Source organism: Corapipo altera, unplaced genomic scaffold (assembly GCF_003945725.1).
Source record: "Corapipo altera isolate COAL_440 unplaced genomic scaffold, ASM394572v1 215, whole genome shotgun sequence".
Classification (NCBI taxonomy): domain Eukaryota; kingdom Metazoa; phylum Chordata; class Aves; order Passeriformes; family Pipridae; genus Corapipo; species Corapipo altera.
The window spans coordinates 647,079-663,042 of NW_020885008.1; the positions used below are offsets into that span (position 1 = coordinate 647,079).

A 15,964-nucleotide genomic window follows, 5' to 3' on the forward strand; every position below is an offset into this window, starting at 1 on the left:
GCTGGGCCGAGACAGAGCCCAAAGCTGGGCCGAGACAGAGCCCAAAGTGGGGCTGAGACAGAGTCCAAAATAGGGCTGAGACAGAGCCCAAAGTGGGGCTGAGACAGAGCCCAAAGTGGGGCTGAGACAGAGCCCAAAGTGGGGCTGAGACAGAGCCCAAAGTGGGGCTGAGACAGAGCCCAAAGCTGGGCTGAGACAGAGCCAAACATGAGGCTGGGGTCAAGGTCGACCCCAACATGGGGCTCAGCACCTGGGCTGAGCAGGTGTTGGACTGTCCAGTCCCTTTAAGGGCTCTAGGGTGGTGTTTATTTTTTGTTTAGCAGTTTTTCTAATTTACAGCTCTTTTTCAATGCTAACTTACTCAAGATCCCAACGATTCCTACCTGGAGAAGTGCTGTGGATCCCTGGATAACCTGTTTGTTACGGGTCCCAGGGCTTCTGTTCAAGGTGCCAGTTATCCCCAGAAAAGTGCTGTGGACAACAGCTGGGGATAACTGCTATGAATACCTGGATAACCTGTTTGTTCCAGTCCCAAGGCTCCTGTCCAGGTGCCATGGGAAGCAGACCTCCCCCTCCAGCTCCCTGGGAGGACACACACAGCACCCTCTGGACAGCACAGCGATAAAACCATTCCAAGCCTTCCTCCACAAGATCCCAAGCTCATCTAACCCCACACTGACTCTTTTGGATGGAGCAAGGACCAACTCTTCACCTGCTGCTGGGAATTGTAGTCGAAGAGCCCCACGGTGGCCGCGGCCGAGTCCACGGGGACCTGGGTGCCGGAATAATCGAACTGGAGGGGCTCCATGCCCACGTGCTCCATGGGATCCAGGGGCACGCTCTGGGACTCGATGTTGGAGAAGTCCTCCACAGGCTTGGCCCCGTTGGTACTGGCCAGCTGGGCCAAGCCCTCGGATCCGTTCTGGTTGGGGCCCAGCAGATCCACCTCGCTCGCCGAGTTCTGGCAGTTCCCGGGCGTGCGGCTGTGAGGGGAGGGAAAACTCATCACTGAACACATCCCTGACACACCCAGCACACACAGAACCACTGGGAGGGGTGGGGAGAAAGGGGGGAAAACATATCTGGAACAGCTCCCCAAGTTAATTCTACAGAATGACTTATGTATTTAAAAAACAAACAAAAAAATTCACCACCACCACCCCCCAGTTCCCCAGGCCCAAACTCCTGTTCCAGTAAAAAAAAAAAAACTCAGTTTCTATTTTTCTCCTCAGTCAGTCAATGGAGGATTGACTGAACAAGCCAGGATTTCAGCAATGCTGGTTATTTTTTCATAAAGCTATCTGGTGATTATTAACTGTGTGATACTGTGGCACCGTGTCTCACTTGAAACCTTTCTAAAGGAGCTCCCACAGTTTCCTGATGATCTAAAATAAGGATTGGACTCAATGGGAATGGTTCATCTCCATGCAGTGTGCACTTCCCAGCCTTCTGTTTGACTTTTACATGTTTGTTTTTTTTAACAATTTGTTTGGCTTTTCCAGTTTTCCTGCATGTCAACAGGAGCCACAGCAGGTACATAAGTGAGCAAGAAACACAAATGTATCCATTACATCAACAGCCACAATTTCAGAAGGTTTTAATCCCAGGAGAGCTACAAGGAACAAGTCCAAAACCCCAGGTATAATCTAGACTGGTACATAAGCAGAGTCAACACCTTCCACAGGTGTTTCCATGGGGATCCCACAGAGAATGATTAAAATAGGTGTGAAATAACCCAGATTACAACAGCCAGGCCTAGGTGTGCTCTCAGGTGTTCTCTACCTTCTCCCTGTGCTTCTCCAGGCACCTTTATGACATCCCTGGGACACTGTTCCAATGAGCCAAGGGCTCTTTCACTGCAGCATGAAAAAATCCTTCCAAAAACATTAAATGCACGTGCTGCTTTGGAATTGTTCTGGGAACAGTGCTGGGAACACAGGGATGGCTCAGGTACTGCTGAGCAGGCCTGGCAGAGCCTCTGCTCCTCATCCCTCCTGAGAGGGGGCTGGGGGGTACAGGGAGCTGGGAGGACACAGGCAAGGCAGCTGATCCCAACTGAGCCCAAGGATTTATAGAGAAGAGGACTGATTTAGACCAGACAGGAGCTTTTTTTACAGTGAGGGTGGGGAGGCCCTGGCCCAGGTTGCCCAGAGAAGCTGTGGCTGCCCCTGGATCCCTGGAAGTGTCCAAGGCCAGGTTGGACGGGGCTTGGAGCAACCTGGGCTGGTGGGAGGTGTCCCTGCCCATGGCAGGGGGTGGATGAGACGGTTTTTAAGGTCCCTTCCAACCCAAATCATTCCAGGATTTCCATGACCATCCAGTATCACACTCAGCATACAGAGTTGGGAGGAGAAGAAGGAGGGGAGGATGTTTGGGGGTGATGGTGTTTGTCTTCCCCAGTCACTGTTCCAGAATCACACACTGGGTCAGGCTGGAAGGGACCACAGTGTCCCATCTGGTCCCACCTCCTGCTCCAGCAGGGCCATCCCAGAGCACCTGGCACAGGATTGTGTCCAGAGGGGTCTGGAATATCCCCAGGGAGGAGACTCCACTCCCTCTCTGGTCTCTGTTCAGTTCTGGGTCACTGCCCAGCAAAGAAGTTCTTCCTCCTGTCCAGGTGGAGCTTCCTGGGCATCAGTTCCTGCCCGTTCCTGCTGTGCCATTGCTGGGCCCCACAGCAGAGCCTGGTCCCTCCTCTGCCCCCTCCCTGCAGCCCCTGAGGGATATTGGGGAGGGCCCCTCTCAGGATCTGCTCTGGAGGCTGAACAGCCCCAGCTCCCTCAGCCTTTGCTGCTCCCAGAGATGCTCCAGCCCTTGGGCATCTTTGTTATGACAGATCCCAGTTTTCCTGGGGCTGGAGCACCTGCCTGCCTTGGGAAGTGGTGAATGAATCCCTGGCCTTGCTTTGCTTCATGCACAGCTTTTGCTTTCCTTATTAAACTGTTTCCACCACGAATATTCAATTCAACCCATGAGTTTTCTCACTTTTCCAATTCTCTCTCCATCCCACTGGAGTGGAGAAAGTGAGTGGTTGGGGGTGCTGAGTGTTGGCTGGGGTTAAACCCCACCAGTGTGACACTAATTAACTGTTAATTAACAGTGCACATACCTGAAGTCTTTGACATCTGCGTCGATCCCGTTCTGAACAGGCAAACCATTTGTTTTATCCATCACATCCCCCTCCTCCTTCAGATCTCCCAATTTATCGCCATCAAACGTGCCCTTATTTTTCTTATCCCCTTTGTCATTCTCATCATTCTCTGCATCCCTTGGCCCCTGGGCAAAAAGAGACATTGTTTTAATAAGCTGAGTTTTCAGATCGATTTTGCTTTCATCCCGAGATGGTCACAAATCAAAGGCACATGTCACAATAAAGGAAGTCACTTGCAAACGTTAATTCTTACCAAAAAAAGCAAAATAGCCCCTAACAATTGAAGAAACGAGGGAATTAGCTCACACTCTTCCAAGAGATTTCATCTATTCAGCTTCTTCCATTTAGTAATTCAGGGTTTGCTTCTATAGGCTCTAAAAATCCCAACCCAAAATAATCTTATAATTCAAGATGGGACTTCAAAATTCACGACAGCACGTGCTGCAGGGGAATAAACTGAATTAGAGCCTCTCTGGAAGTCACTGGCTCAGTGTCAGAGATGCAGTTATTGACTGGCAAGTGCAAGTGTTGGAGAATCACCTCGTTTTGGGGAGAGGCATCGCTGATTTGCACACTGAATTCCAAGGAACAGCTCACTTAAAAGCACTCAAATATATTCCTAACTCAGTCTTGGTTCATGTAATCCTAAAGCACATTTCTCTGGGAGAAAAAGGGGGGTGAAAAAGAGGAAAAAACGGATTTCTGTCCTGTTGAGCATTTTATGAGTGGTATTACAGCTCGAGCATTTCTGCCCTTAATGTCTGCCTTTTATTTCACTTGGGAGAAGAATAAAGGGTGATGGTGCCTGGGGCAGTGTTTTGAACAACAAAAGGGAGAGGGAAAACAACATAATTTATGATAAAAAACAGCAAGGGGCATATAAACATATTTATCAGGGCCATCTTTGGTGCTGTCATAGGGCCAGACATGCAAACCCTGCCTCCCACTTCATCTGAGGGAAAAGTGCTCTGCACACAGCAAGCACTGGATCAACTAAACACTTTATCCATCCCCTCTAACTGAAGGGGAAGATTTTTTCCCTCATATTTAGGAAAAAAAAGATAGTTTTGAAAGCAATAATCTGGTGCTGCTTCTTAAATAAAATTGTGTTTCCTCAGTATTGTAGGGGGGTTTGGAAATGCCAATGTTAAATATAAACTTGGAGCCCAACTGTCCCCCAAACAATGGGATATTCAGCAGTGAGACCCCTGAGTGCCTGTGCTGTGGAGGAAACACCGCTCAGACCCCCAGCTGGGATAAACTGGCTCCTTCCACTGACTGTTCATTCCTCAAAACTCCTGTTCTGTGGGCTCAGCGCTCACCCAGGTTATCAGGTGCCCACTAAGGAGGGCAGGGATGAAGGGAGCTGCAAACCAGCTCTCTGGAGAGCTGAGCACGGCACTGAGCACAACAAAGGAGGGGCTTCCACAATTCCTGGCCCAGCACTGGGCTGATGAGGTAGAGCTGAGGTCCAGCCCCTTCTCCCCACAACAGGGATGCCACCTCTCTCCCCACATCCTTAAATTTGAGGCAGCAGCAACTGTGCTCCTTCCTCACCCCAAGGAGCACAGGGATTGGAGCCATTTCTCCATTGGGAATGCTCTGCCTGGACAGCAATATCCCACCTGGTGTGGGTTTGGGAGCTTTGTCCCATGTCTGGGATCACTGCATGGAGTTTTTTGCTCACCAAGGCTCAGTCAGAACCCACAGGAGTATCTGCAACCTTGTCCAACCACCAGCTTGGATGGGGTGCTACTGCTGGGGGGCTTAGCCAATAACCAGGGAATGGCAGCACCTTCCCATCCCGTCCTTCCATCCCACACCCCCCAAGGCAAGGACAATGATTAAATCTGCTGTTTTGAGACTGGTCAACCTGCCTGTTTGAGGAAAGAGTGAAACTAGGAGCTAATAAAAGAAGAAACATCTGCCTTAGGACTGGATGAACAAACAAATTGAGCAGCAAATAGAGAAAATTACACAACAGGACTGAAATGTGGGAATCAGGCAGACTTACAAATCCTCCTTTCCTTAGGCAGGAATCTCCAGGAGATGAGCTCAACACATACTCCACCATGCTCACACCCAGTCCTCCACTCTCTGACCGAGGGGAAAGCACCGAGTTGACTTCACTGTTCACGTGAAAGCCCTGCCCAGGTCTTCTCTGAACCATAATGGGTTGGGAAACAGAGTGATCTGGAACAAAAACATGGGTAATTCTTGCAAGAAGATCCAACAAAGGAGGCAAGTCATTAAAGATGTACTCTCCAGGGTCTTATCTGCACTAAGAAGTGCCAACTTTGTGACTCTGGTGCTGCCCATCAGTAAAACCAGGAGGGGGTTCTCATTTTTTAAACATTAGAACCTTTAAACCTACAAGTGAGAACTCCATTAAAATCTAAACTAAACTTTAGAAATTTAAGACTCATTAAAGGTTGCAATTAAAAAGACAAAGTTCTAGTTTTTATTTTTAGTAAAACTCTTGCACTAGTGCAGTGAAAAACAATTTTGGTTTGTCATTTAAAATATGATCCTTTTGTTACACCAGCCTGTGTTTGTGTTCTTGGTCCTAAGAACTGCAGTGTTTGTGTCATGATCAGAGACTTTTGTGGCTATTTCCTCAAAAAATGTTTATGAGAACTTCATCTCCTCTTCCTCATCCCATCCTCCTGCACCAGCCCCATCCCTGCTGTGTGAGGCTTTGAAATCCAACCAGGAACAGACTCAGGAGAGACATCTCCAAGTCCTTCTGGGCTCTGCAAAAAATCACTGGCTGGGCAAGAAATGACCCTGAATCCCCAAGGAGGGAAGGGAAGGAATTCTCTGAGTCAAAAATAACAGGCAGCGGACATAGGAGTTGCCAGGGGCTGGTGGAAGGGACATGGAAGGGACATCAATATCCAGTGATAGTGATAGTGCAGCTTCCTTATAAAGCAGGTAGAAGCTGCCAGAGCAGTAATTCTATTCTTTCACTGCTCCTGGCTACACTTGCCTCCTTCTCCCCCGGGCCAGCACAGGCAACCACGTGTCCACAAAGTGAAGTGGACTGGGGAGACTGTGGGATAAAGTCAGCAAAAAAGGGAAAAGCCAGTTGGAACCCAGCTCGAGTCCCCGGCAGGACTCAGTGCACTGCTGCACAACTTGTGTGCCACCAGGAGGGGAAGAACGACAGGAATGATGCTTTGAATGCTTTAAAACTGGCTTTGGACACTTTAAAAACACAATTTTGAGGCACAGGAGTGAAAACCCAAAGCCAGGTGGGAGGCCTGCAGTGCATGCTGTGGGCACAGAGAGGAGAAGGGATGGAGCCAAGGGCGTCTCACAGCAAACCAGGCTTCACCCTTTCCGTGCAGTCTGGGCACTGGGGGGATTTTGGGGGGCTGTTCCTTCATTTCAGACGAGCCAGAGGGGAAATTGTGCCTTGCCTGGCTTCCAGCCCCTCAGGAACACAGGCTCTGAGGTGCATTAATGGAGAACAACCAAAGGAGAGAGGAGTCCAAGGGCTGTGACCCCTGGAGCTCTGGGATCAGCCGTGGGGGAGGTGACCTGCCTGGGGGTGGCACAGCCCAAGGAGAGGCAGCAGAGGAGAAAGTCCCTTCCTCAGCTGTTGGGAGAGCCTGGCTCAGCCTTTAATCCACCTCAGCTCCAGTCTGGACTGATAAAACCTGGCACAAAGTGCTGCCAAGAGCTGGGGCTGCCGGGGACAGGCACCCCAAAACCTCCCCAGTGCCCAGACTGACCCAACACATCGAATTTTGAGAAGCTTCATCCCCTTTTCACAGTCATTTTTCAATTTAAATAATACAAAACGCCCTCAGCGCTATAGCAAAGCCCTTAATTAAATAATGGACGTTTTTGTGAGGGAAAAGCCCCACACAACAGTGCAGCTGCTGTAAAATCCCATTTCCTGGGAGCTGCAAATGTTTGGAAAGTGCAGGAGACGCCCAGAAGTGTTTAAGGAATGTATTCATTACATACAGAAACCAGAGAAAATAACAAATACAAGGGCAGCATTTCAAACCCAGGACATGTATGGGATTTTTTTTAACATTTAACTGAAACCAACCTGAACACTCCTGAGGTCCAAAATCAGGGACAGTCTCTGATCCAAGATCAAAATCTTTGGTAGATATAACTCAACACTCCTAATTCAAAACATCAATTTTTTTTTCTTTTTCAAACTGGTTTTTGTTGGTTTGTTTGGTATTTTTAAAATTGTGGGTGTTTTGGCTTTTTTTGTTCAAACTTTCAAGTAATTCATCCCAAGGCAGAAAACACATCAGAAAGTTTCAATTGAAATTTTAAGGGCAATTTAAAATTTTTAAGCAAATACACACGAATTTGCACACATTTACATTAAACAACCTTTTGATATGTATGGATATTTTAACTCAGTCACAAAGCAATGTAGGGTTTTCTATTTGTTTTTTATTATATAAACCAGATTTTTTTTTTAAATCTTTTCAGAACTCAGTGATTGTGAGTAGATGAGTTGCACATTTCTGTATTTAACCCCAACTAAATTAAGTAAACAATCAAACTACCTGATGCTCCCCAAGCACTGTCTCTCCACTGATCTCCCAGAAATATCCCTTTTGGTCCATCTTTGCTGGAATCATCAGATTCCCAAAACTTTTTACCCGGCAACAGCTGCTGCAATTAAAAAAAAAAAACAAAAAAAAAAAGAGAACAAAAAAAAGAACAAAACAAAGCAAAGCATGATTAAAATAAGCATAAAATGCAAACATAAACCATAAGCAACTCCCTTCTAAACACGAATCAATCATTAAACATAAACTGATCCACCCAAATATTTACACACACGGGGTGAAAGCCACATGGCAGCTGAGGGAGCAATTCCATCATCCCAATCCTCTTATATTCTTAAATGCTTTATGAACCCCACACGTCAGCACACACATACAACGACACTCTCCAAGCTCTTGGAAAATAATATATATATATAGTAGAAAAACCTATTGTGATCAGAATACACATCCAGTGACACTCTCCAGACTCTTGGAAAATAATATATATATGTATATATATAGTAGAAAAACCTATTGTAATCAGAATACACAGACAATGACATTCTCTAGACTCTTGGAAAATAATATATAAATGTATATATATAGTAGAAAAAACTATTGTAATCAGAATACACAGACAATTACATTCTCCAGCTTCTTGTAAGAAAATACATATATATATGTATGTGTATATATATATATAGAGGTATATATGTATATATATATATGTATATATATATATAGGTTTAGAAAAACCTATTGTGATCATTATATCAGGAGTTCAGCTGAGCTGGGGGGACCTCTGTGAGCACCCAGCACAAATTCCTGCTGCTGGCAGGGCCAGAAAAGCTCAGGAGATGCCAAGAGCTCTCACTTGTCCCCCAGCCAGTGACTGCTGAGGACTCCCGGTGTTCCCAAGGATTTTTGGGAACACTGATGAGACTGAGCAGTTCTGGGCCGTGTGGGTCGGGCTGAGGGGAGGCAAAACAGGTCCTGGGCTCCTGAGAATGAGACAGAGGCATCCTGGGCTTGGGTGAACCCAAGGACAACTGCACTGGAGGTCAGGAGATGGGTCACATCCAGCAGGTGGGTTTTGGAAATGGTACCTCCACATGACCAAGGGAATTCCTGCTGCCTGGGATGGTCATCACACCACCGGCCAGACCCACCCTCTGAGGGACAGGAACACCAGCAAGGAGCCTTTCCTGCTGGAGCTGGGATAAAACTCAAGGAACTGGGAGATGAGAACCTGCATCTGTTTGAAATCCCCACAGAACAAAGAGGAGTCATCAACCAGTGGATCTCTCCTGTATGTATGGAGTGCTGAGAACTGACTGGGATCACCTTCAGTGCCCTGCCTGATATCAACTCCTGGTGGTAACTCCAGCAAATGTGCAAATTTAAAGCTAAAATTTAAGGGTAAATCAGCTGGTTGCAGATGGAGCAGCAAAAACTGATTTCAGAGCTCCCAGCTGCCGTGGGAGCTGGTTTGAGACACAATCACCATTTCCTTCTTAACCAAGCTCTGCCTGTTTCCAGAATCAATCAGTTTTTAGCAATGTCACTCCAGGATTTCTCCTTCCACCCCAAACACGGCGTGGGTTGCTGAGGATTCTCTCAGCTGAACGATAAAAGCAGGGAAGCACCACATTCCCCTTTATGCAGTCCAAAAATACCTCCAAATATAAGAACTCCCATCAGCAACACTCGTTTCCAAACAGCCAGACTAACCTGTTCCTCTGTCTGCACCATGGGGTTGGGGAAGGAGGTGAAAACCAAGGCAGAGCTCTCTAGTATTTATAAACATAAACACACATCAGGTGTCTCACCATTATTTTTGTTACGCTTCTGTCATTCCAATATTTATAAAAACGCAGCTTTTTTTTGCTCCTGCTGCTGCCACTCAGCAAAAATAACAACTTGCCTTCTTGTGGTGCTTTGAGGAATTCCCAACAGAAAGTGATTTGAATGAATTAAACTAAATTTTAACTGCAACTAAACATTTCTCATTTCCTCTGACAGGATCTCACGGTGGAAAGCACAAACTGTGCTGCAGCCACATCTCCAATCATGAAATCCCAGAATGGTTTGGGTTGGAAGGACCTTAAAGATCAACCAGTGCCACTCCAGACAGGAAAGAATGAGCAGAATAGAGCATTTTCCAACCTTTATGACTCCATGATTTTCTTTCCAAGGATAAAGAAGATGGACTTTTTATGTGGGCCTGGAGTGACACAACAAGGGGGATGGCTTCCCACTGTCAGAGGGTAGGGATAGATGGGATACTGGGAAGAAATCCTTCCCTGGGAGGGTGGGGAGGCCCTGGCCCAGGTTGCCCAGAGAAGCTGTGGCTGCCCCTGGATCCCTGGAAGTGTCCAAGGCCAGGTTGGATGGGGCTTGGAGCAACCTGGGCTGGTGGAAGGTGTCCCTGCCCATGGCAGGGGGTGGAGCAAGATGGGCTTTAAGGTCCCTTCCAAGCCAAACCAGTCCAGGATTCTCTGAAACCTGCAGCAGCTCTGGGTCAGTCAGACACTGCCCTGGCTGGGGGTGACTTAAGGCTAATTCAGCACTTTACTGTTTCCCTACTACCCTCTACCTCATTCTTATGGAAGCAAATAATCCCCTTTCCAACAGAATCCTGCAGATCTGCATCCCAACACCCTCAGATTTGCAGTGAATCACTGACAGGGTCAGCAAACACTAATTCTCACCATCTTGTGGACACACACCACAAACAACCACAGCTCTGTCCCCTCCAGTTTAATCCCTCCCCTCCAGAAACATAAAGTTTCCAACTGGAAGTTCTGTACCATAAACAGAAACAATTAGGATATAGACATTTATTGCACATACAGATCCTGGATGAAGTTAGAGATACCTGGGAAAGCCAAAAGCCAATATTAACAGATGGTAATGGGGGTCTTTGTTCTGTCAAGTGCTGTTCCAACCAACACCAGAGGGTTACCAACAGCAATCATCTGCACTGAATTATGCAACAGGCTGCCAAGACAATGAATTTTTCCTCAGGGAAAGTTGTCAGTTGCAATGGAGTTAAAAAAAAAAAGATATTTTAAGTGACTATCAGCCAGTTCTGCAGGTTGAAGATTTCAAAAGAACAAGCAGCGGTTTAGAACAAGCCTCGTTTATTCATTCCCTGGTTTTTATTAAAATTGACCCTATCTAGTATGAAAATAATCCCTCTAAGCCCTCTTACAGAGGACTTAGAGTTAGGCCAATATTCAATTTAGCAGAGAGGGGAGGAGGGGACGACTTACACATCAACAAAAGCCATTCCTCAACCAGCAAGTGCACACAGATCCCACTGAGATGGGATTATGAATTAGACAAATTAAGAAAACTGATCCCCCTCAGATAAGGCAAATATGAAGATAAAAGAAGCCATCTGTGCAGCTGGAGAACTCAGTTTATCCCCAGCAACAGGTAGGAGAATGCAGAGTGTGTATCCACACATCCACCCTGATGGCATCAACCCCAAAAGTGCTGCCAGCTCAGAGCCAGGAAGGCAGGGTGAGCTCCCAGCAGGCAGTGCCAGCCCTGCCCTGCTGTCCCACAGAACAGGCAGCTTTCTGCCAGCTCAGGGAGCTCAGCTGGCTCACTGAGAGCACCAGGAAAAGGCAGGATCACAGGACTGGGAATGTGTGACCATCCCAGTGTGCTCTGGCTCAGAGCACATCCTGACGTGCCAGTGGAGCTGCTGTGGCACCGTCACCAGCTCCAACCCATCTCCAAAGCTGCCAGAGCTGGGGAAACTGGAGAACTGAACACAAACATTATCCCAAGTGCCAACACTGCCCAGCCCAGCTGCCAGGGAATGAGATTTATGAGAACACAGCACAGGCAGCATTAGCAGGGAAAGCAGAGACACAGGGGTTTAGTTTAGGGGTCTTTGTTTTTGTCTGGTTTGTGGTTGTTCTCTTTAAATGAGGTACAAGAATGTCCAGGACTGGTATCAAACACTCTGCAGGGGCTTATCCAACACTTCCCCAGGCACTAAGGGGACACAAACATGGTCAGAGAGTCACAGAGTAGCCTGAGCTGGAAAGGACCCACAAGGATCATCCTGACCCTGCCCAGGACACCCCAACAATCCCACCCTGTCCCTGAGAGTGTTGTCCAAACCCTCCTGGAGCTCTGGCAGCCTTGGGGCTGTGCCCACTGCCCTGGGGAGCCTGGGCAGTGCCCAACCAGCCTCTGGGGGAAGAACCTTTGCCTGAGATCCAACCTGAGCCTGCCCTGACACAGCTCCAGCCGTTCCCTGGGTGCTGTCCCTGCTCACAGCCCCTTCAGCCTCTGATGTTGCAGAGCTCTAACACAACAACCCCCAGGGACTGCAGCAATTCCACTGCCCATGGTCACACCCACCCCAGCCCCCAGCACTCCCACCTGCAGGGGCAGCAGCACAGCAAGGATTAAATGCTTCTCAGATAAACACATCAGATTTCTCACCACATTTCAAGGGCAGGGCGAGATGCACTGCTATCCCTGATAGTCACACGTCGACATTTTTGGTCCAGTTCATTCAATTTGGAAGTTAAACACCCACCAGTTGCCTCATGTCTCTCTGTCCCCATCCTCCTCCCATCCTCTGGATTAAGTTTCAGGCAGCAACTCGCCCAGCTGCTCTTTCACTCCAGACACAGACTTATCACAGCACAACCTCCTCCAAACCCAGCCTGTTGCCCAAATGCCTGTAATGTGCTGAGGCCAAAGCCAAACTCCACCTCACAGCCTCTCTGTGTTGCCCACTATCCCAAAAACACCAATATCCACTGCTGCAAAGCCACAGATAAAAGGGATTTAAGCAAAGAACAGCAGACATGCAGCTCCCCATCCTGGGAGAGGAGGAGAACTCGCACAGTTCGTGTTAAGCCTCAGAGAAGTGTCACAGAACAAAGGCACAAACAGCAGGGCCACATGTGCTGGGCTCCAGCAGCAAAACCCACAGGGAACTGCTCAGTGAAGCTCCAGGATGAGCTCCTTCATCCCACTCAACAACCTGGACAAGGTGCTGAAAGGGGAAAGAACAGAGCTCCCTCTTTGGAGGGTGCTCTCAACACCACTGACCACATTCACCACCTACAGCCCAAAGCTTTGCCACTTCAGAGTGGAGCAAAAGGGTTTCAGTGGCTTTTTTCAGTCTCACAATGGAAATTTTGGGGATTTGAGGCTGGGTGCAGTGGAGGGTGGGAGTCTGAAGATGGAAATGGCCAAGAAACAAGAGAGATGAAAGTTCTGAGGCTTTTTTTTTAAATTATTCTTAATTTTCTCAGATAAGCATATCTGTTCATCTCCAAATATTATCTGCATTTTGACAGCAGGAGAGAGAAGAGAGGGAACTGTTTGGCAGTGCCCTTTAAAAAACTTCTCTGATGTCTTCAGAGCCACAAACTCCTGAAATCACCAAGAAGCAAGAAAACAAGAAGACAAAAGATACACTAAAAGCATAAACACTCTTTCCCTCATCTTCCTCCTCCAAGTTTTCCACTATCAACTCCAAGAACAAGATTACTGACACCTCCTGTAGGGAAGGTTCAGAACGTACAAGACAAAGAAATACAAATAAAATTCTCTCTTCTCCTCATTTATTTAATTTTCCTTATTTATTTCACACTTTCTTCATGAGTTTCCTTCTCATTCCAGGAGCAGGAGGAAGGGAGGAAACCATCAGTGCCTTGCTAAGGTACCTAAACTGCACAAAATCAAAGTGTGGAGCTGAAGAACACGGTCTTGGAAAGCCAATACTCAAATCCTGCAGGATCTCAGCTCACAGAGCTCCTGGAATCTTGACCAGCTGGATCTACCTGGAAAACCTTTGGGGAGATACAGAGAAAATGCAATGGATGAAGGAGGGAAAGTATGAGACTGAGGGAGAAACACCTCAAGAGAAACAAGAGAGGGCAGTTTAGCTGCAAGAGGAGGGTGAAATGTCACCTTTCCTGGAAAACTGTGCTCATTCCAGGATGTGGAAAAGCCCGGCGACAAAAGGATGCCACGGCCAAAACTTTCCACATCACAGTTACAAGAAGAAGGGGAAAATAAAAGGTGAGTCACTGTTGCAAGGCAAACCTCCAAAACACAAACCCAACCTCACTTCTCTCAGAGACGCCTGAATAAAGTAAGAGCTGGGAAAACTCAGCATTTTTAGGAATTTCTTCAGGCATCAAAGCTCCATGACCTAATGCCATGATAAGCACAAAACAACTGCTGGACTCGCTCTGAACCTGCTCTCAGAGTGTGCACACTCCCTGTCTGAAAAGGAACCTCTGGCCCCAGTGAGGTGCCAAAAAGCAATCTGCAGGGAACATTCCCACCCCCGTCATTCCACTGGCAGGCTGCACATGGAGCCACGGCAGCTGCTTTGCAGCAGCTTTAGACAGATTTTTAATGTCAGGTTTTCTCCTTTCTACACCATTTTCACCTGCTCTTAGTCAACAGTCTCACTGTAGGTTAATCCAACCTGGAGAAACAGAGGTTCTCCTATCAAGTGACGTCGAATTAAAATCCAGCTCATTATTATGATGAAGAGGAGGAAGGAGAGGAGGAAGGAGAGGAAGGAGGTCTTTCACCTGAGAGGGCACCTTCCTATGAATCCCATCACACCACAGTCCTTGTTTGCTGCTTTCTCCAAAACAGTAACTTCAGGGTTCTAGGGATTTTTATTTCTTTTTTTTAAATGCGGCTCACAAACTTGGTAACAGAGACAGGATGGACTAAATGTGGATAAACAAACTGAACTTGAGAGGAACACACCAAGGAAGGCTCTCTAAAACAGACCTACATCGAGCTGACCTGCCACACATTAATAATCTCCTCTAAGACATGATTTTCTCCTCTGTGCTCTTCCACAAGAGCACTGACTGAAGGCAAAAGGAGCCAGGCAAGGAAGAAAAGCATTTACATCCAACTTCTAGAAGATAACACAGCCAACTACAGTAACAAGCTATTCTTTCAAGTCACCCTAAAAATAGGTGAATTCTCTTTTTCCAAAGGAACCCAAGGGGCATCTCCCCCAAATCTGCCACCTCCTCGCTGTGCTGGGAGATTAAAACACCTCTGCCTGGGTTTCTGGGGAGTTTGAACTGAGGGGTTCATTATCTGCCCCCTCCTGTAAGCTCCCTGTCCTGCCTGAAGCCTTTATCACTCCTGCAGCCCTGGATTAGGTTGCTCAGCTACTTCAAACGTTAAACACAGCCCTGGGCTTTGTGACAGGAGCCAAAAAAAAGGTGGCCAGGAGTGGAACCAGGGCAGCAGACAATGCCAGGCAGCCAACCCCACACCACCATGGGCTCTGAGCTCACTGGGGCCCAAAATAAACCTGCTACAAGTATTGTAACACTTGTCACACGATATATTTCTGTTCTTTTACAACCACCACTCCACTGTTTGATGATCCAACAGGTGGAGGCTTAGCTGTTCCTCCTACTAAGACAGATTCCAGCCTGACAGGTTTTTAGTTTGTTAAACCACACACACAGACACACTCACACACTTCCCAGTCAGGAGGGAGAACTCTCAAGTTCAGAATCATTCCAGCAGCTCAAAAAACTGCTATTTCAATCCCTCCTTCCCCCAAAACACAGAGATTAAGTGGTTTTCTTCCCCATGCCTTTCACTTACCTCTCCCATGGCCCGTCCCTCCAGAGCAAGTGCTTGGAAATCATGATTCAGTTCATCCATGGAACGCACCTGTTCAGAGATGGGGAAGGAAAAGACATGAAGAAATGCTTTTACTTGCTGGGGTTTTATGATAATCATAGTTTATGGCAATCTTTCTGATACAGACTGAAAGCTACATTCCCTATTACAGCATGTAACAAAGTTATGGAGCTCCACAGCATGACTTACCTTTATGACTCCCAGAAGCTGCAACATTTATATACTTCTATTATTAAATATATATATATTATACACAGATTTATTTAAACATGTTAAATTTACACTTGCACAAGGAAGGAACAACTAGCAATTACTTTTAAGACACACAAAATCCAACACAACTGCCTTTGCTTGTATTTCACAGTTGCTTGGTTTCAGGTGAGAGAGTCGAGGAGTCAGCACCATTTCAGGTGGAAATCAAGTCAAACCTCCTGTATTAACCAGGCAAAATTACATTCAAGTTAAACTGATATGAAAGAGAAAAATATAATGGTGTGATTTCATGAAAATTGTATCCTTTAGAAAAGAAGAAGAAAAGCAGCAATTTAAAACTGTTGGTTAAGTAAGTTCATAAAACCACAATGTGCCAAGTTGGAAGGGACCCCCAAGG

The 15,964-nt window shown here is 46.9% G+C and overlaps 1 protein-coding gene across 6 annotated transcripts in view; it reads right to left on the reverse strand.

Moving 5' to 3' along the window:
• Positions 1 to 15,381, reverse strand: part of PUM1 (pumilio RNA binding family member 1) — a 60,516-nt gene extending 45,135 nt beyond the window's left edge. For 4 of the 6 annotated variants that reach the window (XM_027667351.1, XM_027667349.1, XM_027667348.1 and 1 more), the window contains exons 1-5: positions 15,316 to 15,381; positions 7,693 to 7,801; positions 5,166 to 5,344; positions 3,110 to 3,276; positions 713 to 983 (exon numbers count right to left, since the gene is read on the reverse strand). In XM_027667351.1, coding sequence (XP_027523152.1) covers positions 713 to 983; positions 3,110 to 3,276; positions 5,166 to 5,344; positions 7,693 to 7,801; positions 15,316 to 15,375 — 786 coding nt within the window. In that variant the 5' untranslated portion in view covers positions 15,376 to 15,381. The remainder of the gene's footprint in view (positions 1 to 712; positions 984 to 3,109; positions 3,277 to 5,165; positions 5,345 to 7,692; positions 7,802 to 15,315) is intronic. The other 2 variants (XM_027667352.1, XM_027667347.1) reach the window with 1 other exon arrangement.
• Positions 15,382 to 15,964: the final 583 nt, after the last annotated feature.